General features: G+C 49.6%; 1 protein-coding gene across 2 annotated transcripts in view; it reads right to left on the reverse strand.

Moving 5' to 3' along the window:
- Smoc2 (SPARC related modular calcium binding 2) overlaps window positions 1–15,604 on the reverse strand; it is a 131,828-nt gene that overhangs the window by 62,939 nt on the left and 53,285 nt on the right. For both annotated transcript variants that reach the window (XM_057761527.1, XM_057761526.1), the window contains exons 3-5: window positions 10,961–11,067; window positions 9,786–9,885; window positions 292–339 (exon numbers count right to left, since the gene is read on the reverse strand). In XM_057761527.1, coding sequence (XP_057617510.1) covers window positions 292–339; window positions 9,786–9,885; window positions 10,961–11,067 — 255 coding nt within the window. The remainder of the gene's footprint in view (window positions 1–291; window positions 340–9,785; window positions 9,886–10,960; window positions 11,068–15,604) is intronic.

The raw sequence follows: 15,604 nt of genomic DNA on the forward strand, positions 1-15,604 counted from the left end.
ACCACAGCTGTCTCGTGTACTGTGGTACTTTCTGACACACCCAAAGCTGAACACAACATACCCACAGTAGTCCTGAGCCCCTTTCGGGGGTCCCCACCAAACTGTACCAACACCCCTGAGTGTGCTGCCTGACCCACAGGAGACTAGCAGAAGACAGGACTGGATCTACGCTGCAGGGAGATCTGGGTAGCAGGTTCCAACATAGCTCATCTTTAAACTCGAGGATCATTTAAAGGCACAATCAGACGAAATCTTATATACCATCATGCAAATTCATTTCAAGATAGTTACCTGCTTTTCCTGCGCCTTCCCGCTGGGGCAACTTCTCATTTATTGACCCTAAGAGAGGAAAATAAAGAATGGAATTAGAATGTCCGGCCGAATGGTTTTCATCAGCTGAGGGAAGCAGCTTCTTCACTGCGTTTTGATAAGTTCAAAGTGCATTCTTGTGTTCTAGTTAAACTGCACATGCCACCTGGCACCCAGGGGCGGGGAGACTGTCACCCAAAGTGGTAGCCCGGACAGCATAGGAGAGTCCCCATTTCTGAAGGGCTGCAGCTAATTGTGGAAGACCTTCACAGAAGGCAACACATGAACCCGAGAAGCAGCCCCAATCTCCCTGTCAGCACGCATCGCTGTGACGAGTGTTGCAGCCATGACGTACAGATCGGGTATGACGCTAAAGGAAACCGTATCTTCGGCTTCAACACGAGCCTGATTAGAAGAAGAAACACTGCAGACTTGTCTTTCAAAGAAGGACAGACACTGAAAGACCTAAGGAGCGTGAAGCTCTCAGGACGGGGAGGGACACAGGCTGAGGACTGCTTGCTTCCCGTAGAGACGGGCTGTGGGTGCCTGTGCTTCTACTGAACTTGTCTCTTTTTGTGTGAGGACCTTGTCTTCACCACACTGCCCATCTGTTGCTTTGTGAAGAAAGGTGTTGCTGCTGCCCAGTGTGGACAGAGATTTCACAAATCTGAGGCAGTGTCCCTTTGCTTCCAATGCATTGAAATTGCGACAGGTACCAACTCTCCCACATCACCTGCTCAGTGTATCAGAAAAAAAGCTCCAGTCAGGATCGAGACTAGCACAGTGACCCTCAGCCCCTTCCAGTGGCTCTACCTTCTCATTCCCAGCTAAATGTTTCTCCCACTAGGGTATGCAATCATATTCTGTGGTTTCTGGGGCCAAGGTATACCTTGTTAAGAACCTGAACGGCCACTCTGCATTCTTGCCCCCTAGCCTCCCATGGCTTCCTGGACTGACCCATCTGCTGGGACCAGCTTCCTGCAGAGCTCCTTGGCACATTCTTGCACACATCGCTTTCCCTCTTGACTGCAAATGATAGGATTTGGGTACTAATTCTGAGCATGTAGGCTTTGATTTTTGAGTGAAATAATAATATTAGTGGTAAAGAGGCTACTCCCTCTTTGAAAGGGTTTCAGGACTGGATTAAGATAATCTTTCATAATCTGAGGAGGAACAGTGCAAGCTGTTGATCAGAAGCTGATTAGAGACAAGATCAGGAAAAGACATGGCAGCTAAACCACCACTCCTGAGGGCGGTGGGGTGGAGGCAGGTTCTCTCTGAGCATCCAGCGCTCTCCCAGGGCACCCAGGTTCTCTCGTCAGGCCTCTCACTCAGTCAGCATTTACAGCTAATCAAAAATAGTTCTTCTATCTTGATGTCCATCTGCAGGAGAGAGCTTTGCTATGGAACCAGGGGTCCCTGATCACACACTCTGCCGTCCAAACATTGTGGAATAGGGAATGTGACTTGGTGGAGTTTGGATTCTGTCCAGGGTCAAAGACTGGGCAGCTTTACCTCCCAGCCTCCCTGCAATGTGCCGGCCTGAAGGACTGGCAGGTGAGCCGGGCAGCCAGGACAGTGGGCAAAGGAAGGACTGGCAGGCGAGCCGAGCACAGATCGGCACCCGGGATGGTGGGCAAACGAAGGGAATCCAGGACCAGCTGTGACCTGGATTCCACAGTGCTTGTCTGTGGTGTCCACAGTGGATGGCCCTGCTATGTCACCCTTCAGGCCAGCACCAGAAAAGGACACTAAAAGTCCTTTATGCGTGAGCTTCTGTCTCATGAAGGGGGCCTTTTAAGTGGGGGGCGGCTTTTTATTGGGCGCAGGGGCATTTCTAGTGAAGGAAATCACAATTAAGGAGGTGTCTATGAATGATGAAGTGGTACCAGACTCTTGATCTCGTAGCCCAGGTACTTGGTTAAGATATAGAACCAGTCTATTTCCCGCAGCCTCGCCGAAGGCAGTGCCCCATGACGCACTAACTCTTTTCCCAAGTAAGAGATGAAGGCATGTGGTGTGGACGCCAGGGGAGCAGCGGTGTGAGCAGCTCAGCTGAGAGAGCCAATGTCTCCTCCAGAGTACAATTAACACAGCGTGAGTTGTCTGTCCCTTCCAAAATCGTAGACTCCACACGTTACGTGGCTTTTCTTGGGAGAGGGGGACGGGAGGGCAAGGAGGCTGAGGAGAAAGAAGACAGGGCTGTGCTCTCCTTGTTTGGATGAGGATTGAAAGGGAGACAGAAGGGCAGGAAGGCTGGGGAGAAAGAAGACAGGACCTTGTTCTCCCTATTAGGATGAGCATTGAAAGGGAACAGGAGGGCAGGGAGGCTGGGGAGAAAGAAGACAGGACCTTGTTCTCCCTTTGTCACTTAGCAGGGGCAGTGGCTTCTGCTCTCTCAGTCTCTAACAGGATGGCATGAGCACAGCCTGAAAGCCCAAGTCAGCACTAAAGATACAGCATGGCAGGAGAGGAGAGGCTAAGGGCTCCGTGCTCCAGGAAGATGTATGAGGACTGTAATCCTATCGTGTGGCTGAGGCACGGGGGATTCTCAAATTCGAGGCTGGCCTAGGCTAACCAGCAAGATTGCCTCTGGAACAGCAGTAACCACAGAGCACCAAATGGCATTGCTCCGTGCCTCTACATGTAGACAGGGAAGAACCGTGCCTGCTCGCTAATGCAGAGATCCCAAGGCTGCACCACTGTAGCCTCAGCCATCAGCCTCCCCCCAACTTGTTTGCTTATTTGTACAATCATTCAACACGTCATGGTGTGCTGCTGGATAAACACAGCACCAAAAAAAAAAAAAAACAAAAAAAAAAAACAAAAAATAAAAAAACCAGTCTAAACAGGGAGAAGCATTCGGTAGAGACACCGACACCCACCCACTGCATGTGGAAAGGAAGCACCTGGGCAGCTGTCATCCTGTGTCTCTCGCTGTCCTGATAGCTAACAGCAGCTCAAGACCATTTCCTGTTATACCCGATATATAGATGAGGAAACCGAGGCCTGCAGCCAGCAGGGCATCAGAGGGGAAGAGAGAGGGAGAGCCATCACTAGCTGAAGCAGGGGGATGGCAAATGTGAAGACGCAAGGAGGGTTGTGTCCACAGTCTTTCTCCATGCTCCGAAGACTCATTCTGCAGCCTCCCCATCAGTCCACCTACCCACAAGGCCAGAGCCTGGAGTGGAGCCCGCACAGATTCCTAGGCCTAAAGTTCAAGTCCTGCCCCTTAAAGTAACTGAGGGACCCTCATGCCATCCCCTTACCCCCGGGACTGCAGAGGAAACAAGGCACCAATAGTTGCCATCTGCACCCTTCCATGACTGGGACCCGACCTGCCCCTGCCCAGCTGCGGGCCTCCAGGCTGACTATGGGTGTCTCCTCTCGTGCAGCCTGAGCCAGAGCCGCATCCAGAAGTCTTCACTGTCTTCGTCAAGGCAAAGAAGAGACCGTACCTTCTTGGAGCTGAGGCCCAGCTCACCCCTCCTGCTCTTCAGGGTGATACAGAGCAGTCTGTCTCCAGAAGTCCCAGCTGTTGTTCTTTATGAGTGACATAAACTGGGACCACTTACTTATAATAGGCCTCTTAGTTTTTTTCAGAAAGTTTATTAAAGAGCCCTGTGTGCACTATGTTTGGCAAAGGGAAGTTCACCAGGGTTCTGTTAAATTAATTTTATGAAGACTGTGCTGGCTGAGGCCAGGGACTATCTTACTTCTTTATTGCAAGATCATCTGGGCCAATCTAAAGCCCTTTGCAGCTTATCCCTAGGTCGTCCATACTTGGAGTAAAATTCTCTGAAAACAGATGGTAGCAGCAGAGATGGGTGTGAGAAGATTCCAGAAGAGACCACGAACCCGCACAATCCTTTCAGAAGAGACCACGGACCCGCACAGTCCTTCCAGAAGAGACCACGGACCCGCACAGTCCTTCCAGAAGAGACCACGGACCCGCACAGTCCTTCCAGAAGAGACCACGAACAGTCCTTCCAGAAGAGACCACGGACCCGCACAGTCCTTCCAGAAGAGACCACGGACCCGCACAGTCCTTCCAGAAGAGGCCACGAACCCGCACAGTCCTTTCAGAAGAGGCCACGAACCCGCACAGCCCTTTCAGAAGAGACCACGAACCTGCACAGTCCTTTCAGAAGAGGCCACGAACCTGCACAGTCCTTCCAGAAGAGACCACTAACCCGCACAGCCCTTTCAGAAGAGGCCACGAACCTGCACAGTCCTTCCAGAAGAGACCAAGAACCCGCACAGCCTTTTCAGAAGAGACCACGAACCCGCACAGTCCTTCCAGAAGAGACCACGAATCCGCACAGCTCTTTCAGAAGAGACCACGAACCCGCACAGTCCTTCCAGAAGAGACCACGAACCCGCACAGTCCTTTCAGAAGAGGCCACGAACCCGCACAGCCCTTTCAGAAGAGACCACGAACCTGCACAGTCCTTTCAGAAGAGGCCACGAACCTGCACAGTCCTTCCAGAAGAGACCACTAACCCGCACAGCCCTTTCAGAAGAGGCCACGAACCTGCACAGTCCTTCCAGAAGAGACCAAGAACCCGCACAGCCTTTTCAGAAGAGACCACGAACCCGCACAGTCCTTCCAGAAGAGACCACGAACCCGCACAGCTCTTTCAGAAGAGACCACGAACCTGCACAGTCCTTTCAGAACGGCCACGAAACTACAAGCCACAAGTCTGAACATTTAAAACCTTGCTAGTGAATGGACAGGAGGTGGGTGGTGACTGTCAGCTCCTCTGGAACCTTTGGTGTGGTTCTGTCTTGTTGGACAAGATCTCTGGCCCCTTACAGAAGCATCTGCCTGCCAGCAGGGCCCGGGCCTTGGTGTAGGTAATAAAGGGTACAAGCCATCCTGACTCTGCCCCTTTCGTGAGAACTGACATCTGAAACCTACTTCAAAGGCCAAGCTCTGCCAAGGGTCCAAGTGGAGACACTCAGGGTATAGTGGTGCTGAAAGTCCTACAGGCAGAGATGGGATGCCTAAGAGTTTATTGCATTCGCTGCCCTTGTAGAAGACCTAAGCTCTAAGCACCCGGTCAGGCTGCTCACAACTACTCAAACTCCAGCTCCAAGTGATCTGACGCCCTCTGCAAACACATGAACATAAACACCCAGGCATACACATATACACATAAATAAAAATAATAAATCTTTTTTTAAGCCTTTGCAGGAAGGATCAGCCTATGATATCTCACACCTCACTAGGAAGAAGTTCTCAGTCAATACTCAGAGATGAGATTAAAACCTGAAGCTGATTCCAAATCACAGATTTCAGCCAGCTACAAACATTCTCCTTGGAAGAAAAAAGATCTTTGTTTTTAATGTCCGAATCTGTGTCAATCTGTGTGAGTCTTTCTAAGGGAAGAGAGACTGGGCAGGAGGAGGGAGAAGGCAGAGGAAGACGAAGAGGAAGGGACAGAACAAAACTGAAACTCCTGGAGAATAAATATGGCCCGCTGAATGCACAGCTGCCATCTGGAGGGCCTGTCCCTTCAGCACAGGACACGAGAAAGGAGAATGAGTGCTTTGCCATTTTTCTTGGACACTTCTGGTGCCGGAGAGGATCTGCAGGCCTTGGCTACAGACCAGGAGCCTAAGTCTGCAGGGTTCTACGATGTGCCTCAGTCTCAGGAGGGGAGACGGGTATCATCTGGAAACAGCTTGGTACCTCCCTTCCACCCCGAAAGCCTTTCTTCAGGCCCCCTCCCTCTTTCTCTACCTACCTGTAAGCAGACATACTGCAAAAGGCATCAGAGTCAATAGCACTCACTAACGAGACCCTCTCCTCTACCCGCCAGCCCATCCTTATTTATGGGAACCACCCCTCTGAGGTGCTTTTCTGCGTTTTACTGGACAGAGCAAACAGCATCCTGTATGTGCCTGTAGTGCTGGTTCATTGCTGGCCCAGCCTCCAGGCTACGCCAGGGTCTTCCAGGCTCCACTCCCTGCTGGTTCCCTGGTGACCAGTGCTTGGTGATGGCTGCAGTCACAGTGAGTGCTAAGTGAGCTTCTTGGAAAACAAGTCTAGACTCTGGAAGCAACCAGGACCTAAGCCACTCAGGGTTACCTGTGAGGGATTTATTTAATGGAGCTTTTGACGTGGGGTTACATCTTAAATGTAGGCATCAGCTTCCGATGATAGATAAAAGGAGGACTTTTGTCTCATTATCATTTGGTGGCTTTGGCCACAGTTGCTACATTCCTTTGTAGATGCCAGAACCCAACTTCTAACATGTCTGAAGCCCAGTGACGACCCAGGAATTCTCCAGGCCTTTGGCACCAGCTTGGAACTGTGGAGGAATCCAGCCTCACGGACTGATCACTTGCTGAGTTCTGAAGACAGGCACTGTAGGGCTACCCAGATCATACAATGTAAGCAGATCTGATAAACCCTTCTGCTACATGTCCACCCTGTCAGCTCTGCCCCCTGTGGTCACTACAGGACACCGCCAGGCTAGAAGCTTTGTCTGCTTGGAGTTGTAAATTCCCTGCCCTGTGTTGTACTTTTCTGTGACCCTTGTGACTCACACAGATGTCAGCACCGTGGCACCAGCGAGAGAGACAGGGGTGTATCTGTCTGCGCTGCTGTTTACCCCACCGCGAGTCTAGCATCTGCAGTGCTTTATCCGACAGACACCGACAGACCCAGTCCCAGGGTTTGGTTTTCACAACCAGGGCTGCTGTAGACCTGGCTGCCCCATATCTGCAGCACCCCGCTGTGTTTCCCCAGGGTCCAGCCCAGAAGGAAAGAGCTGGACCCTGAGTGACCAGCATACACACTTCCTTGGACGGTCCGCAGAGCCACCTGCAGTGTTCCTGTCTCCAGACCTGGGTTCTGAGAGTCCCACTGGGATTCTAACCTGCACTGCCCTGCGCTAAGACACAAGGACACCATCCTCCAGAAAAATGCTACTGCTTTGACCACTCTGCAACTGAGATATTCTGTCTGCAAGGCTTTCAACATACAACTGTGGAATGAATGACTGCTCATGCCTCTCTCCCAGGTCTTCTTGGTGTAACTACGGGTAGAAGGACTTGGGAAGGGCTTCTGCTCCATGCACCGGATGAAAGCCCAGAAGGGACATCCACTCCTATCTCCACCTGGCTTCTATAGAGCATGTTTACACATGGTCCTAATAAGCACGCCTAGACACAAATTCATATATACACATACATATACACATGTATATACACACATACATACATACTCCCAATGTAAACATGCACATACATACATGTACACACATCCACATACATATACATACACACTTTCTAACAGAAATTTACTGTAATCTGCTCACTTCTCATTTAGTATTTGGCTTCCAGTTTTATAAAGTGAATTCGGTGTGAATTTGAGGGGAAAAGATACATACTGAATTCTAAAATTCTACCCGATTTTAACAGATCATTTATAGCTGGAGGACAGCTCATGCTATACATCTGCTGGCTGCTGCTGATGTGGACATAGCCAAATCTTAAGATCCCTGGGGTTTGCAGGGGAAACCAGGGCCACCCTAGCCTGCTGTGAGTCCCAAACGAAAGTACAGTGACACCCATGGCTCTACTACCCCATGGGACGGTGTCATGATGTAGAAGGGAGTCCATTAGATTATATAAAAGTGCATTGTGAATTCTATCCCTGTGGGGTAAGAGTGAGGGTGCTCAACTCCCCCACAGCCCTCCCTTACATTTCAAAGCCCCTCAGTTGTTCATCGCAGCCCAATAATGTTTCCAGAAATGTTGGCGAATAATGCCCTCCCTCTCGTTCCTGTGGGTTTGTGGAATAAAAAGTCTAGCGAGCTGCTCTGTGGGAGACACAGATACATCAGTCATTCCAACCTGGTGGGGACGGACATCAACCGCACTGATGAGGGAGGGGACAGCCAGCCGACCACAGGGCACACCCACACACACAGCACTCCCTCAAAGGGAGGCAGCCGTCCCAGGGAGCCCTGCCTCTCCAACTTGCATGTTTTGCCTGGTTTGTTTTGGGAGACAAAGTCTTCATACAGAGCCCAGACCTGCCTAGAACTCTATTCTCCTGCCTCTGCCTCCAGAGCGCTAGGGCTGCAGTCAGGGGCCACTACCCTGGGCTTAAGCTTTCCACCAAATCCCTTTGCTTCTTACTACACTCCAGGCTTTTAAACAAAGGGCCATACAATTCTCCCATCTGGACAGTCAATGTGAACCATGACAATGGGGCACTTGCATGCAGTCGCACACCCCTGACTCCTGGCAGTAAAGCTGGTGCCGTCTGTTCCAGAAGCAAAGGCTGTTCCAGCAGCGCACAACAATCTTACACACCACTCTAGGGCGCTCTTTCACACAGAGCTTAGCTTTTCTGACAACATGGATAGGATCGTGAAAGTCACCGTGTCCTTCTCCCAGGAGTGCAGGCTCCACACAAAACACTGCCACTCAGGTGAAAATGGGGATACATGTGATGGGAGTCACACCAAGGTCCGTGTGACACTATCCATCTCTTCCAGTCTTTTCCTCCACGGGTTTGTGCAGGAATTATTCAATGTAAACATTAGCTTGTGAAAAAAACAATTAGTGCTTTCTAGGTGTCAGTGGCAAAACAGCTTAGAAATAAAACAAACGTTATTTCCATTCCGCATGACACACATCACGTGGGTTTCAGGGATGAACGGTCATGGAAATATCGACTTTGCCACATGATACTGAGGTCACAGAAATGAGCTCTGACCTGCGCCCAGTTCCTCTGCCTGGCTCACAATAACAAACAGAATCTTGACAGGCAGTGCCTGCCCTTAAATAGAAAATGAATCTGACACTCAAACCCAAACACTAACATTTCAACCCTTAAATGACAGACTTGTGTTAGGTCGCTAACTGCCAATAGGTTTGCCTGTTTTCATCCCACAGCCCAGAAACTCTGATGACAAGATCATTCAGCTTCGTCAGACAGTCTCCCCCAGCAAGTTGGTCAGGTCTGGGCTGGAGAGCGGTTTCACATAAAAATGATCCGAATCACTAATAACCTTTTTTGGTAAAATATTAATGGGAAAAGGACGATTTTATAGACTGAGCCTGCCAGCCTGTTCCTCTCAGTACATCAAGCTCCTGTCTGAGTAATAAAATATCGCACATAAACGTCCGGACACTGCACAGTAAGGAATGATCCACTTTCTCTCTGAAAACCCATGTATGTAAAAGCGGAACCTTTTGCTTTTTTTGGCCAAAGAAAACAATGGGTCATTCAAGCTGGTGACTCGAGCCTCTGAGGTTGTATTTTCAAATGACTCAAGCCCAGGGTGTCCCGAGGGTGAGCTGTCTCCTGCCCCAGCTAGACAACAGTCCTCACTCTTCTTCAGGTCTACATGGAGTGATGTGTCCAGCGAACTCACCCCCACTCTCTAAATGTCCACTTTATTTGTGGATAAATATGAGCAACATGACCAAGAGAAACAGGAAGTCAGACCTACCAGGGCACCTGGGCGTCTTGTGGGCCACAGCGGTGCCACTGATGGGCCTCCCGTTTGGCGTCACGCACCAACAGTAACCCGTGTAGCTGTGACACTGGACCTGCAGGGAAAGAGACAGGAAGGTGAGCTAACCACAGACAGCTCTCCTGCAGAGTCACCTCTGGGGCCTTAGGGTGGCTGAGACGCTTGGGTGATGCATTCGATGGGAGCCGTGTGCCGAGTCTTGCCACAGATGTGTGGAGGAACATGGAACCAATATGCTTTACTACATACATGGCGGTGAGAGCTGGGTCCGCTGCAAGGAACCTCAACCCTCTCCTCACACGGGGAGAAACCAGGAGGTTCCCCAGAATCTCTCAGTGAGCCCATGGCTGACCAGTGTCCAGTGGTGAAGATGCATCTCTACAGCACCTTCTAGGTTCCCCAGGACCCTCTGTCTCACCTTCACGTGACGACAGCATAGGCCATATCAGGCAGTGCCAACTCCTCCCCAGGTCTTTCGTCTCCCCTCGTCTCCCAAATGGCGCATGATTATGCTGAGACAGGTGGATTTGCATCCCATGAGGTCACAGGTGTTAATGACAGACTACTTTTACTGATCCCAGAACCCACACACTGGTGGCATCCTGTAGGCAGCGCTCTCTCGCTCTCTCTCTCTCTCCCTCACACAGCACTGACTCTCTCAATCAGAACCAAGCTATTTTTGGCACTGAGTCTGGCTAACAACATAACCATAGGCAAGCCATGGCTTGATGCAGCAGCATCCAACGGGGGACTCAGTGGGATGGCTGAGTCATGGGGCTCATGAAAGAGCTAAGCTACAGTCAAAGCCAGAGTTCAGCCAGTTGACCAGGGCTGATGAACCTCACTGAGAGAACTGCCAATGCTATATCCATACAGCACAAGGGTGCACACACCAGAGCTATGATACAGACACCTGTACTAGCTATGATCTGGAACCTTCCCTCGCATACTTTGTTACACTGTGAGGCTCCTGAGCTTGGCATCTCAGGAACAAGAGGACTGTTTCCCACTCAATGGCGCTGGCTCCTTTCCCTTCACCCTCCCCCATCCCTAGTACCTGAGCCACACTGGCCCAGGCTCAGACTCTCCCTCATCGCTGGTACCTCAGCCACACTGGCCCAGGCTCAGACTCTCCCAGGAACATGAATCACCTGACTGTAGGTACCATCATCATTGCATTCTGGGATGAACACTTGTTGGAACTCCTTCCGGGCCTGCTCCTGGGTATACTTCCTCTCGGCCACACACCTGGACACATCTGTGGGAAAACCGGGGCAGGACGGAAAGACAACAGATGACTTCTAAGAGACAAGCACACGCTGTTGACGATGCTGCCCATCCCCCCCAGCACAGCAGGTGCCTCCCTCTGTGCCACAGGAACTGGGAAGAGCATGTTCATTTCCTGCACTATGTTGCAAAGGAAATGGAGACCGGGGACACCCCCAGAATGTGTCTATGGGGAGCAGGTAAGTCTGGATGCCTGAAAACAAGAGGCAGGCTCTGTCAGGTCCTTGGGAAGCATCCAGATATAGACGGGAGTCCAGAGACACAGTTCATCTCAAATCATAGGTAACCGACTTGGAGGCAGGTACTGGGTCCCTCATGGCTTGGGGACTGATATTCCATTGTAGCTCAACACCTGGCAGAGCTGAGGCCACCTTCCAAATGAATCAAGATTCATCTCTTTCCTCTGCACCTGGATCTCTAGGGTCTCAAAATCTGTACCTAGTGGTCGGGGAAGCATGGTGATAAGAAGTGAGACACCCCACAGCCCGTGTCAGAAATGAGGATGTCTCAGAGATTTGCTCGGTGATAGGAGCCATGAGGACTCCAGAGACTCAATGACTGCTGAAAACAGGAAAGTTTGAAAACATCTAAGCTGGTTAAGCAAGGAGTTCAGCGGTGAAACGTTGCCTCTGTCCATCAGGCGCTGGGCTCAATCCCCCATGTGAATACAAAAAGTGTATTTAGGGCCAGCAAGATGGTTCAGTGGGCAAAGGCACATGCCAACAAATTCGTTGACCTAAGTTCAATTCCCAGTACCCACATAGTGGAAGGAAAAAAAAAAAAAACAACTCTTACAAGTTATCCTTTGTACTATAGGGTGTGTGTGTGTGCACATGCGCACACACACACACTGGCAACTCGCATACATCATAGATGAATGGATGGATGATGGTAAGACAGACATACATGCAAATAAATATAATGTAATTTTTAAAATTTTAAAATACATTTGATTCCCATCTAGGGAAAAATGTATCTGAACACATGAACACAGGAACACTGGTGAGTTAAGTTCTCATGGAGGGAGAGCGAATGTTTTTGTTTTAGTTTGTTTTTTATTTTTTCTCTTCTGTTGAGCAGAACAGGACCTGGCAGGCATCTGAGAACCACAGGTGAATTCCTGACTCATTCCAAATGCCAGCAAGGAGGCGCTGGGGGTGGGTCTAACATGAACTGGGACCCATCCCATGATGCTGCAAAGAGGGGAACAGTCCTAAGAAGCAAGTCCACCCAAACACGGCGAGGTCTGCCGCCATGACCTCCAGCCTTCTTCTGTTTAACCGTCGCACCAGCCACACTGAATTCAGTCCCGGAGGAGGATCAGCTGCCAACACTCGGGCCTCATGGTTGAAATACCCTGCAGCCTCCAGCAGACACCTCATCCTAACTGCCTGTTCCTCTTCTCTCCACACTCACTCCCAGGACCCACAACCTACATTGTCACTGGGGGAACTGACCGGAGACATCAACTTTGGCGCAGCAGCTCCAGGGGACATAGGTGACTCTGCAGAAACTTTTCAGACAGAGATCATGGTCTTCTAGACTTTCTCAGGCCCTTTCTTGGGTCATTGGCACATCAGACACAGTGTGTAGCTGTCATAGTCCTGCACTTCTGAGAGGCGCCCTCCGCCTGCTCCAGCCTCCTGCCATCTTGGCCTCTGGCCTGGCATCAGGTGCTCCTGGTATATATTTTACTTTTTAAAGTGTGTTTGTGTGTGTGTATGTGTGTGTGAGAGAGAGAGAGAGAGACAGACAGACAGACAGAGACAGAGAGAGACAGAGAGACAGAGAGAGAGACAGAGACAGACAGAGAGAGAGAGAGACAGAGACAGAGAGACAGAGACAGAGATAGAGACAGAGAGGAGTGTGAGGGGGGTACAAAGTATATGTGTGCATAGGAGAGAAAGAACATGTGTGAGACAGACAGACAGACAGACAGACAGACAGACAGAGACAGAGGTTGTAGGGGACACCTGAGCATGTGAAGGTCAGAGGTGACATCCTTGTCCTTCTTCCATCGCTCTACCTGAAACAGGGTTTCTCTCTGAACCTGGCGCTTACACCCATTTGACTAGGCTGCTTGGCCAGGAAGCTCCAGGCATCCCCCTGTCTCTGCCTCCCCAAAGCAGGGATCATAAGCATACGTGGTTATTTCCAGGTTTTATGTGGGAAGTGGGAATTGAACTCAAGTCTTCATGAGTCTAAGATATCCCTTTATTGAATGCACCATCTTTTTAAGCCAGTACTTGGTTTCAATGCACCATAAAACCTGTGACATCAGAAGGTCAGAAACCTACCACCCCTGACGGCCAAGGCCACCTCTCTTCATGCCTTCCTTCAGACATTTGCTGTCAGGTCTGTTCAAGGTCTCCGCCAGGGAGACCCATCCTCCCATGGCCGGGTCTGTGGGGGATCTGCAGCCCGAAATGGCAACATAGTATTGTGGGATTTCAGTCCTTTAGCCAAGGACTTGGGGCAGCAAGCTCGGGGAATGGTCTCATCTGCTATGTGACAACTGACAGGCTGAGAGGAAGGGTCTCTTGTTCTAAGAGCAGAGGAGGCAGCTTGCTGTTGATGCTCCATCCCCTTGGGGCAGCATCTAACCTGTCCTGCATAGTGAGTGTTTAACCTATCACACACCTAAATCAGTTCTTTCCGACCTCTCCCAGATGCTCATGGGGTCACACTACAATCTCCTTGTATTCTTCCCCTGGCTCTAAACTATTATGCCCTGATGTTCCCAGCCACACAGAAATCAAACTCTTACACACCTTGAACATTGTGTTTTTTCCAAACCTAAATTTTGAGTCACTTTTGGCAGAACAGAATAGAAATATTCTTTTAGCAGAATTTCATTCACTGGTGTTTAGCTTATCTTACTGTTTTTTATTCTTTACACTCATACAGATTCTTTAGACAATAAACAACTCTCCTGTCCAGGACCCTTGCTGAGAGAGTTTACCCAGGGCCTTTAGTTTCTGTCTGAATCGTAAATCCTCAAAACCTAAGCAAAATAAATATCACCATGGTACCACTGAACAGCACATAAAATCTTCCTCCTCAGCCATTTTCCAGTTCAGGTCAGTGGCATTTACTGCATTCCTGATGGCGGGTGACCACGGCACACTGCCGCCTCCATCCATCCTCTCCACCTTCGGGTTGGGACTGCTACCCTGGGGAGACTTCTGTGTGCAATACATAGACACCTTCCATCCCCGCCCCTTTCCTCATCCATGGACTTGCCTAGTCTGGACATTGTATATGGAGAACTAACCACATGCCTATAGTTTCTCACAGCAAACCCCAGCTTCATCACGGACCAAGAGCCAGCATTTTCAGGTTTGCTCATCCACGGACAGCTTATCCCATCTTGCGGGATCACATACCTGCCACTCTGAGTATTGGCAGGTCAGCTCTGAGTACCTGCTTTCACGTCCTCTGGGTTTAAACACGGGGGCAGCATTGCTGTGCCGCCGAAGACCTTGTTGGCTGTGGAAAAGCTTCTGAGACCTTCACGCTGGCTGCACTGCCTCACATCCCACAGGCAGGACAAGGGTTCAAATGCTTCACGTACATATTCGCTCATGTGTATCTCCTCTCCTTTTAAATGGCCCTGGCCATCCTAGCAAACACAACTCTTGGTACTTTTAAAACTATGGATAATTTCTATGTCATAGGAAAATTCAACTTAACTAAAAATTCCAATTTCAATATTCTTGCTAGGGCTGGAGGGATGACTTAGCAGTTAAGAGCACTGGCTGCTCTTCCAGAGGGCCCAAGATCATTTCTTTGGGCAGCTCACAACCATGTGTAACTTCAGCTCCAGGGGATCCAATGCCCTCCTTTGACATCTGTTGATACACACACACACACAAACACACAGGACAGAGCATATACTCACACAAACATACGTACACAAATATATTCACACAGACACATGCACAAAAGAAAATTTCAATTCAATAAATGTATTAATAATTTAATTACCTAATTGTATGTAATTTACTTTTCACTAGAACAGAGAAAATATCTTTGGTGCAAATTTAATTAGACATTCTGACACCTTTTGCTCTGACCTGACAGAGCCAAGACTTTACAAATAAAACAGCCAGGCACCACTAACAATATCCAAACAGAAGATTTTGGTAAATTGTTAATACCAATACATTTTGGAAGCAACTTTTTCCCCCAGTCTCAATTGAAGAGTAAAACAGATCCCAGGCAGTCACATGATTGTTGATGTATACATTTATATTAGCCCGGAAATCGGCTCTTGCTTGGAAGAAGCAATGGACAGAGGGGTGCTGTGGTTATTTCTGCTATTTTTTTAAAAAGTCGGAAGCAAATAATTTCCCTTCTTGTTGAAGCCACTCAAACAATAACCAAGCAATGATGGCTTCTACCGAGGAATCTTGGTGAGAAGGGTCGCAAAGGAGCAGTCAGGGTGCATTGTGTGAAGAGGCAGCTCAGGGTCTCGGCACAGTGGGCACCTCCTTCAGGAACCCCTG

This window comes from Chionomys nivalis, chromosome 2, assembly GCF_950005125.1.
Source record: "Chionomys nivalis chromosome 2, mChiNiv1.1, whole genome shotgun sequence".
Taxonomy (NCBI): domain Eukaryota; kingdom Metazoa; phylum Chordata; class Mammalia; order Rodentia; family Cricetidae; genus Chionomys; species Chionomys nivalis.